Raw genomic sequence first — 11,529 nt, forward strand, 5'->3', positions numbered from 1 at the left:
ATTAGCCAAAAGGCTATTTTTCATCTGTAGTACCCTGGCCATTATGTTAAAAAGCAGTATAATACAAGAATAAAAATCAATAATAACACACAATAAATAAAAGCAGGAAATTAAATTAGTCATAAAAATAAAAAAATCCAAAGGGAAAAAAACCAATACAACACATTAAATACAGTTTAACTTTAGTGCTGGCAGATGTGAGAATCAACAAGCCATTTTTTAAGATGCTTAGTGAAAGACTTACAGGTTGATAGCTGTCTAATTTCATCTGGTAGCGAGTTCTATTTCCAAGCACCTTTCACAGACCAAACTGACTGACCAAAGGTGCTTCTCCCCAAAGAGACAATACAGTCTCCTCTAACAGGATCTCTAGTCACACGTTCACTATTTCTGTAACTAATAAACTCTGAGAGAGGAGCTGGGGATAAATTACGAGTTACCTTATAAATCAAGCATAAATCAGCAAATTTGTCGAGGTCAGTCCAATTTAGAAAAGGATACTTTTTAAATATTTCACAGTAATGATAGTGTCTTGTTTTCTTGTCCATAACCTTGATGGCTTGCTTATACAATGTTTCAGTTAATTTCATTGTATTGTATGTCTTCTTATAAAGCAGACAAAAAGATTAGGACCAAACAAGAAGTATTTAGTACTTGCATGCAAGATCTAGTGTTGATCCAATGAATAAGGCTGATATTGATGTATCATTAAATCTTAATGAAGTTTTATGACCTTTTAAAGGGGAAATATGCAAAAACAACTTTGCAAAACTACAGTTTTGTCATCTTCATTCTCCTCTGGCTGGAAGGACAAATCTTCCCTTCTTGACATCTTTTAATTAAGTTGTAAATAAAACATTTCTTTGTTGCTCTATAGTTGTAAACCTCTCTATCAAATTGGAATGGATCAGTCTGGAAGCTGGAGGGGGCGGGGTGTGAAGTGCTTCATTTTTTGGATTTAAAGAGACAGCCTCAAAATGAGTTGATCTGAGACACACCTCAGAAAAGGGGTAAAGAGGGGCTTGTAGAGTTACAATAAGGATGAAATCAGACATTGCAGTTCCACTTTAACCCCAAACGAATGATTTAAATATGAAAAAGGAGGATTTAAAAGTATGCTATACATCCTTAAAATGTTTTTTATTAGATTATTGGTGAAATAGCGGCATAAGTTTTTGGGTAATTAAACAAAACTTTAATATTTGCTGTTGGATTCAGGTTAATGTTTTTCCGTTTCATTGTAAGTGGAAGCTGCAAAAAAATCTAATAGATATGAAACTGAAGCCGCTTCTGAACAATTTTTTGACTTCACCACTGGAGTTCATAAATAATTAATCAATTTATTTATCTTTAGTTAGACGCTGAGCAGTAAGGCTAAATGTTTTCCTCCCTGATCTCTTGCCCTGAAATAAAAACACTCCAGCACTCTGYTGACCCTCTTGTGAATCGTGTATATTTCATTTTTGTCAGTATTGATCAAATAAGTCTGTCTTACCACCCACAGGCACCAAGTAAAGGGTTTTATGACCTCTAAGCAGTCTCTTGTCCACAGTTCCTYAGGGAATGTGGCCATTACAGAATGGATTATATAATTGGACTGCATGTGAATTTCTGTCRTTGTAATGGATTTAGCCCTAATAATACCCCTCTTGTCCAAATGAGGGATTATTCTAAGGCGGAGAACAGAAGCTGTGGATGAAGGAAGTGTTTCAGATCACAGAAGACTGATCCGGAAAATTCCACTTGTGAGAAACGGTTAAAGCTTGACAGCATTCTCTGAAGCTCGTTGACTCTGATTAGAGGCTGCTAAAAACAGTCCAGCTGCCATTTTTTTTTGTTTATGTACAATTTAATATGCCCACTCACTCGCCTCTCTTTTTGCAGCCATCCAGTCTCTGAACAGCCTGAACGACCAGATCGCTCAGTTCATGGTGACCCGACCCTGCAGTCTAGCTGATGACGATGAAGCCTTTATGCCTGAAGAGAGGGACACCTTGAGGAAGTCCATGACTCTGATGAGACACCTGCTGATGGACGCTCAGGTAAAGACACTTTACTTAKTCCTTCAACAGAGCCATGAGCTGTCCCAGAAAGTCAACCAGTTACAGAAATGGTTTAGCTCTAGAAGGAAACACTTTAYCCATTTATTCCAACCTTCCAAACATTTTTATTCATAAAGAACTGTTTTGTAAAGACAGCTCAGAATAGTTTGAAAAGTTGGCAAGTCTCAGCTACCTGAACAACAAAAACAAAGCTTATTGGGTCTGAAAGATGAAGCCAGTGGGACCAAAACTGCAGTACTTTAACTGAGCCATTTATAAGTTTCTCGATCTGTTTCAATTAATAACCAAAAACAGAAGAAATACATATTTTATGTCCCGTACAAATCCTGCGAGACTAGTTTTAAAATGCTGAAACAACAAACTCTAAAGCAGGGGTTTCTTAAACGTTTTGGGTCTGAGGGCCCCTTACAAGGGCAAAAAAGTTCCCGGGACCCCCTCATAAACCCCATGCTGTTTTAAAAGATAATTTACTATCTTTTCAACCCCTAAATGCCATGGGAATATATTTTTTATTTAGTTTCTGTTTGTTTTATCAGTTCATTGTTCCCCATGCATTTTTTAAAATAAAAACCAAATTAACAATTTAATGAAATTGTTTGAGGACCCCCAACATACCTCTTTCAGACYCCTGGGGGTCCTGGGACCCCAGTTTGAGAAYCTCTGCTCYAAAGGGATTCARAACTAAATCCATAATAAAATAGTTCAGCGTAATCTTTCAGAATATAAAATAWAATTGACCCATGACCTGTCATGACCGTTACTGTTGGAGAAAGGCACCAGCTCCCAACCCAACAACCCTGAATGGAAAAATGGCTGGATGGATTCAATTCAAATTCAAATTCAAAAATACTTTATTGATCCCASAGGGAAATTAGGTGTTGTTGTAACTCATTTAACTAAAAACTCATTGTAGTTGCTGATGGCTGTGGGCAGGAAACATCTTCTGTAGTGGTCTGTATTACAGCGAAGTTGAAGAAGCCTCCGACTGAAGACACTTAGTCTTTATATGACAGTCTGATGAAGAGATGGTCAGGGTTGTCCACAAAGGATGGATGGATGGATGGATGGATGGATGGATGGATGGATGGATGGATGGATGGATGGATGGATGGATATAAAAAACAAAACCTGTTAAAGGAATAATGTTCTGGAATTCCTCTTCCTAAGTGATGGTGGGATAAGTGAGAGGTGGATCAACAGATCGAGGTTTTGTCCTCAGTATTGAGGGTGTTGCTTCAGTCAGTTGTGGTGAASAATTGAGTCAAACGGCAAAGCTCTCGATTGACTGGCTGGTCTTCAACCCCATGGTCCTGAGGACTGGATCAAGACCAWCAGAATGAGAACCCAGATACAAGTGGATGAAATGATCTTCAGTTGAGTGACCGGGCTCAGCTGGTGCTCCTTCACACTGAAAGGAGTCAGTTTGTTCAGGCCTTTGATTAAGATGCCTCGCTTTGGAGTCCCACTGGGAGGATGCCATGGGGCAGGCCCAGAACTCTGGAAGGATTATACGTCCTTTCTGGTCTGAGAATGCTAGATTTCCAGGAGGAGCTGGAATGTTCTCTGGGTAGCAGGATGTCTGGGTYTCTCTCCTGAACTCGACCACGACTAAGACCACTGATGGATGGTACTGTTTATTTTTAATACACTCACTTCTTTGTACCTCATGTTTTCTGTATTAATTTATTGCTGAAAAGTTTCCAGTCAAGTGAGGGGACTTTTTAATGCAACACCTGCTTAAGATTGAATCCAGAGTGTTTTCATTACTGCTCACAGCAGAGCTTAAAGCTTTGCTAATCCTGGCAATGCTGTTGAAAAATTACAGCTTGGAGTTTTTTTCTCTTTTAATCCTCTCCTTGGCTGCTTTCGRTTTAGAGTAACTTTTTGAGCTTAATTCAATCTTTAGGTTTGTAAAGATAAATTTTCTATTTGAAATCTTTGCAACAAAATAAAAAATATTTTTGGGTAACTAAAATGCATTTGTTTTATACTTAAAAAACATTTTAATAGCTGAACTTTATTTGTAATAGAAAATAAATAGAAAGAAAACCAAAAACAAGGTGAAAGTAAATAAAGACAAGAGAAAACACTACAAGTTAGCYTCCAGTCTGAGAGCAGAGGGAAACATTTGAATGTTTACTTTTGCACTGTCAGACCAGCACAAGATAATGTGATCATCGAGCCAGTGTGCCACACACAGTTAACAAAAGGTGTGGAGCTAACTGCAGAAAGCACCAAACTCAGCAAACAAAACAACACATTATCCACATATAATTATGTARCTGTTGATCACAGCAAACATCTTGTTTCACTTTATTTATACAGAACTTATATTGTTAATTCACTTAAGTAAGACAAAACACGTTAATGAACCTTCATTTACCCTGTAAGTTTAGTCATAAGGCCTCATTTTCAACTTGTTCCCTGCAGGTTATGGGTAAATACAAAAAATACTTTCTTAAAAAGTATTTATAGTATTTTAAACTTATCTCTATGTGTGAATGACTAAAGTGTATGAGAGGGTTTGATAGTACATGTGAGAGCAAGTTTGAATTATGGCCTACAGGGCCTCTCATAAAAGCGATCAATATGAGAAAAAAAATCATAGATTATAAGGTTGTATAAAGTGCTGAACGAAATAAAATCAACTCATAAGAATAAACAAGCAGAGGAATTTTATAAATCTAACATAAAACAAAACGTACCGACAACTTTATTCTGTTTTATTGGCTAACAAACTTTGTCACTCATAAAGTTAAAGTAATGGAATATAGAGGTTTTTGTTGGGTGATCATGTAATTGCCAATTACAACTTGAGTCATTCAGACTCTTGCTACAAAAGTTTGACTCATACCAGAGCATTTCACAAAAGGGTCTAATGGAAATTTGTTTGTTCAGATTTGTACTCTGACTTCTTGGATTTGAAAAGCTACTGTATAGGTGTGAGAAAACTGTGCACTTAATTTGACAAACTGTCTGCATAGAACTGCAGACTATTCAGTAAAGAAGCAATGGATTTCATCTTCATTGCCTAAAGCTGGGGATCAATCTGAAGGGGTAAACAAGATTTAACACAAYACCAACTATCAGATAAGTGTTTAGGTTTGTCTATAAAGAGCAACAGGCAACTAAACCATGCAGTAACTTTATTAGTACTATGATTAGAGCCAATCACTGAAATAAAGTGTTTACGTTCATCTTTTATGTCACTTTCAACTCGACTTGTTTTATTAATAAAAAAAGCTCACAGCTTCTTGTTTTATTGCTTATTGTGCTGCTATCGTTTCTCATTTTCTCTTGAACAATCTTCCACTTTTTTGATGAGCACGGGATAAATCTTGACCCGGTGATTCAGTCGTGTCATCCTTTAGCACCGTCGGCCATCTTTCCATGATGAATGTGGAGTCCTCTCAGACGCGGCGTCATTGATTAAAGGGGAGGTAATTTAGTAAAAGGCCAATGCTTTCACCTCAGCTCAAGTCGTATGCACGCTCAAGTGAAAGATTATTAGCCCGCAGTCTGTTTGTCCTGTTTGTCAGCGAATACAGGTTGTGCTGGGAGGTGATGGATGAACGGCGACCTCAGCTGCAGATGGAGAGCCGATTATCTCCCTAAGAAGTTGTAATTGTGAGGGGGGTGAGCAAAGGGAAGTTTGCTGGTGATTCAATGTTTAGCGAGGTGCTCAGACACGAGTCCGCATGACAGATTTTTCTGCCTGTCGGCCTTGTTCGTGTCAGACGGTGCATATTACATGTTCCCTATTTTTTATTTCGATGGAGTGTCAAATGGAGGCATCTGTCTGCTGGAGGCTTATCACTCCCAACTGTCAGCAGGACAGAAAATATCACGGAGATATTGGCATTTGTCAACCATAAGGCTAAAATTGATTCCACCAAACTTGTGCTCAAAAATACATTCCTTTTAATAGCAGGAAGTGTTGCATGAAGTTACTCACCTAAAACACAAATATCGAAATGCCATGACCTCTTCAGCGGTCACTGCAAAGACATGGTTACCAATGTTTATTTTTTATAACACGGTATATATCTGTGTGCAAAACATTTCAACTGATTAAAACTAGCAAACATGAGCAGAGCATTAGCTCATGCAGTTTTATAGGTAAGTCTGTCACGACAAGATACACCACCAGTGTGGATGTACCCAGCACTGGCCCTAGTCAATTTGGCACCCTAAACACGATTTTAGGTGGTCTCCCTTGTGCAATTTTCTAAATCTCATTGCTAATTTGCAAACATTTACATACCAAAATAAATAGTTTTTGTCTTCGATATTCTATCTTTAGAAACCAGGTTGTCCAATTAAAATAAATAACAATATGACTAATTTGAAACAAAATACCAGAATTCTACCTCATACCTGCCAACATATGCTGACAGCAACGAGGAACACCTGTTCATGTTAACCAGAGTTGTGAAGTAACTAAGTACAAATACTTTGTTACTGTACTTAAGTAGAATTTTTGTGTATCTGTACTTTACTTGAGTAATTATTTTTCAGCCTACCTTTTACTTCTACTCCTTACATTTTCACACAATTATCTGTACTTTCTACTCCTTACATTTTCACACAGTTATCTGTACTTTCTACTCTTGACATTTCAAAAAAAGGAAAGAGAAAGTCGTTACTTTTATTTCATATTTGCTTGTTTTCATTCCAGCTTGTTATTGTAAAAAATAAATACTATCCATATAAATTGTGCCTCCTAGATAGAGTGAATTTAATTGTGGATGAATGAGAAGTATCTCTGATACCGTATTAGTTTGTATACAAACAAATCATGTCACACTCCAGCAGGACATGATCATTAATATAAAAGTACTGTACTTAAGAAGGATTTGTATTTCATGAATCATATTATTGTATTTGGCCGCAGCCCTCAAATAGATTTTCATTTTGGGGAAAAGGTTTGTGCAGCCTTGATATATGTATATAAACTGAAACAGCTCGACTATTGCATTCTAAAATTAACATAAATTAATTCTTTTAATACAATATACCAATTTCTGCATTTTTTGGAGGGCAGTCACCTCCTAATAAATGTCATTATGTAAAATCTAACTGCTCATTTTAAATCAATACTTTTACTTTTAATACTTAAGTACAAACAATATCAGATACTTTAAGACTTTTACTAAAGTAATATTCCTAAAGGAGACTTTAACGTTTAACAAAGTAATTTTTTGGTAAGATACATGTACTTTTACTCAAGTATCACTTTGTGGTTCTTTATACAACACTGATATTAACAAGCAGCTGTGGAGTGAAGCAGTTCCAGGGGGGTACAGGTGTATACTCCCCCATTTATGGCACCCCCTATGTGGACAGCGCCCTTAGCAATTGCCTATGCCAGTGTTTTTTCAACCCTGGTCCTCAAGGCACACTGTCCTGCATGTTTTAGATGTTTCCCTGTTTCAACACAGCTGATTTAATTTGACAACTGGTTAGCAGGCTTTTGTTGAACTGCATTCATCTGAATCAGGTTAAAGCAGGGAAAATGTAAAACATTCTGGGCAGTCTGCCTTGAGGACCAGGGTTGGGAAACACTGACCTATACTGCCTATGTCACGAGCCGGCCCTGCATTTACCTGCATTTATGTCACGTTTTGATACTTCATATGTGTTTAGGGTCAAACAAATTCCCACATACTTGCTTCCAGCCCTCTTMAGAATGAAACAAGGTCCCAAGGCTGTCAATAACACATTTAATCATTTATTTCTGAGACTCTTCTCCAGCCTTCTCACCTAACACGGGCTGGTTAGAAACATTTGAGGTTTAGTTAATTATAACTTCAGTCACTTGCAGATGAATTATAATACAGGTTTTTGAATTCATGAACCAGATTTGATTGAAATTTTATTCTCAGTCTTTCAGCTTTAATTTTAAATGAGCGACAGGTTCGAGTTTCCAGCCCTCCTTTCATCCTCGGGTTACAAGGCACATCAATGATAATTTGGACAAATTATGCATCAAACTTCTTTGTTCTCTGCATCTCTGGGGTCAAAGTCAAGTATAATCCCATCCCCCATAGAGGAGCTCCTCTTACGAGAGAGAGGTCCGCATTCACGGAGAGCCGTCTCCCTGCTGACAGATGGAATACTAAATTAGATCTGTTACTTTTTTAATGTCTCGTCTACTGTTTTCTGACAATTCGTGCATGGCAGCTTATGGAGGTTCGCAGGTATGGTTCTGGATCGGGGAGACTGTTACTGCTGAGCAAAAAGGACAAAACATCCTCCAAAGCCGACTGTCAATCACATAAACATGATGCAAACATTTCCTAAAACTAAACAGTTTAGTTTGTCTTTGGAAGTCAGATTTAAATCATCTTCTAGAGCTGAACATTGGGATTTCACATACACATTCACCAAAATGCAGGAAATTAATTTAGAGAGGATTTGAATACTTTCTATTTTGAATGCTGTCCAACAATTGATTGCCTCATTTGTCATTTGCACAGATGAATTATTTATGACCCTGTTGCTGTGCTGAGGTGAATAATCACATGGATTTCAGGGGGTGTGGATGCCGTGAACTGGTGTAGCAGAAATCTGGACTGCATTTGGATTTATTTTTTTTGCAAAAAGTCAGCAGGGCAACAATAGTGACAGATGATACACCGCTTTGAGTCCTTCTCTCTGTCTGGGCAGTGGACCAGTTTGGACCAAATGCTCAGTTATGAGGGTCAGTATCAGAGAAGCCCCTCAGAAAGTCAGCTGGTACAAAACAGCTAAAGGTACTATAAATATTTTAGATGACAGCTCATTTTTATTAGATTTGAAGAACCCATATAAGGGTCACAASAGTGAACTACTTTTGTGCTGCATTGCAGTAACTTTTGTATCATGATGTTCATACAAATAGTTGTGGATAACATCCAGGAAAAGAGGAGAAACATTTTAAACAATTACTTTATTACTATTATTTGAGAGGAGCCAGTTGTGGCTCAGACATCTGGTTAGGATCATTTTAAGGAGTGGGTGTGGGAGTGGGGTGTTATTCATAAAAATCAAGATTTTTTGAGCTTAATCATGTTAGAATGTCATTTCCTCATCAAAAACATACCCAGAGTGTTACTTTGACTCATTCCTGCATGTTTGAGAAACGGAGCTGCCTAAAGCACCGYCTGTTTGTACCCAGCTCCTCCCTGGAGCTCAGTCTGCAGCTGAGCTCCCGCCCCACAGAGCACCCCACCCTCGAAGCATTGTTGTGACGATGTGCTGAAGTGGGAGTGTCTGAAACGGTAGGAGGTTCCTAAAGAGGCAGAGGCAAAGTTCAAGACTTTTAAATAGGCCACGATGTACTCTCATTTATTTTTGATATATACAGCATTTTTGTAACAACTGATATTAACATAGTTACTAGACTGTGGTATAAAACTAAAGTATGTGCTTGAAAAATACACAACCAAAGGCCTGCTAAGGAAGTATAGAAACTGCAGCAGCTTCTCAACTTTGATAATGATATCTGTGTGTGTTTGCTGGTTTCCTCATGAAGAAGTCATGGTCAGAAACCGTTCGCGGTGCTAATAACAAACATCAGAGTCAGGACATATACATGTCCAGTTAATTTGAGCCACTGATCATGTTGCAGAGCAGAAGCACAAGAGAAAAATCTATTTATTGTCTAAAATCTGTCTGAATGTGTTACAACTGGTGCTGATTGCCCTGCCCCCCCCCACCCATATCCTTCCTCCTTTCAGCTCATTTGTACTGAATCTGTCTCTCACTGACCTCGGATGACCAGAGCAAAAACACTCGAGAAACAATTTAGCTGCCGTCAAATCGAGTGGTGAATTGGACAGCTCCAAGCTCCTCAGCACTTTCCATTCTGTAGGTGCTCGACACACTTTTTGAATTTGTTAATCATTCCCTATTATTATTCTGCTCGTGCTAATTCTCTTTTTTTTTAGTTTCTCCTGGGTCAAAGCCGAGAAGGAGTCTGCAGAGAATGTGCAGAGCAGATAGAACAGTTTGAGTGGAAATGATGGTATAAAAGGGAGTGAAATAAGATGTTTCTCTTCTATGATGCATGCAGGACACTGTGATAAACTTTGTAGGAGTGGAGATGCTTGCAGTCGTTTGGACTCAATAATTGATTAAAATCTATGAATTTACTTTTTAAAGCTTTTTAAAGACAGCCCCAGGAAGTTATCAACCTCAGGGGTTAGTTTTTTGTTACAGAACAAATAAAACCCACAAACCATCAGTGAATCATCGTAATGAAGTGTACAGCCTGAACCAAGGACAGAATAAGTTAGTGGTTTGAATTTAGGATCATAAATAATACAGTTTTGTTCAAATAAAAGCAGGTTTCATTACTAGAAAAGAGATGCTTGTTGAGAAAGCTCCTCAGATGAGGATCTACATCCCACCTTTCAATGTGAAGTCTCATTAGAGCTAATATTACATTTAAAATAAATTCACAAGAATTACCATCTTGAAAGGTTAWTTTTTCTTATATTATGTCTATTTAATTATATATTTGTTGTAGTTTGAATTAAAACAAAAACTGGTGCCCTGTTGTTTTTGCCCAATTGAAGAAATTTTCATCAAACAAACTGAAAAGACTCAAACCAGATCCACGTTTTAATGGAGCTCCATACAGACTTTTCAAAGGACTGTTTTGTTCTGCTTCTGTTTCCATAGAACAGATGCAATAATGGGAATGACTAAATGTTAATAAGGCAGCCTGCAGATCCAGACAAGATTTCGTTTTTTTTTTTTCTTATATTAGTGGGACTGCATGGCAGCAGTCATTCCATACTAGATTAAATAGTTTAACAGCCTTCCGAGATGTTTTGCACACATTTGTGATTCCCTGGGCTCTCAAAAATGACCTTAAAGTGGCATTTAATCATCTTAATTAAATGTCTTAATAATGACTAGAATGCTACAAGATTTTCAATCTCTTCATGTTCCTTCAGTAGGCGTGCACTTAGATAACATTCAGTAGTCAAGTCAGAACTTTTTTATCTGTCTGCAGCAAAACTTTGCTTCTTTGTACCACATTAACTAAAATATTTCATCCAGTTTAAGTCAAGTATTAAAATGACCTGTTTTTGTTTAGACTTATAAAATATTCATCACTCTCTCAGAGGATTTAGAAACAAATCTTTTAGCATCTTGTGTGGTGAAATCCAGTTGAATCATTTCATATGCGTCTGACTGCAGCTCAACAGTAAAACATTACTGGTGTCTTTTCTGCTACCATGTGGGCAGATCTACTTTAATTCCTTATTGACTCGAGGAGTATTACCAGAGCTTTGTGAGCACAAAGAAGCAGACTGGGAGGAGGGGGATTAATGATCCAGAAGGTGAGATTTAGCTTGGGCCACAATTGAGAAAATGTATCATTTTAAATCTAATGAACTGATGAGCTATCGACAGACCACACACACACACACACACACACACACACACACACACACACACACACACACACACA

General features: G+C 37.7%; 1 protein-coding gene across 5 annotated transcripts in view; it reads left to right on the plus strand.

The window, feature by feature from the left end:
• LOC106534478 (kazrin) overlaps positions 1-11,529 on the plus strand; it is a 70,362-nt gene that overhangs the window by 7,211 nt on the left and 51,622 nt on the right. For all 5 annotated transcript variants that reach the window (XM_014031128.1, XM_014031127.1, XM_014031132.1 and 2 more), the window contains one exon: positions 1,885-2,042. In XM_014031128.1, coding sequence (XP_013886582.1) covers positions 1,885-2,042 — 158 coding nt within the window. The remainder of the gene's footprint in view (positions 1-1,884; positions 2,043-11,529) is intronic.

The sequence above is a fragment of the Austrofundulus limnaeus genome, unplaced genomic scaffold (assembly GCF_001266775.1).
Source record: "Austrofundulus limnaeus strain Quisiro unplaced genomic scaffold, Austrofundulus_limnaeus-1.0 Scaffold1184, whole genome shotgun sequence".
Lineage (NCBI taxonomy): Eukaryota > Metazoa > Chordata > Actinopteri > Cyprinodontiformes > Rivulidae > Austrofundulus > Austrofundulus limnaeus.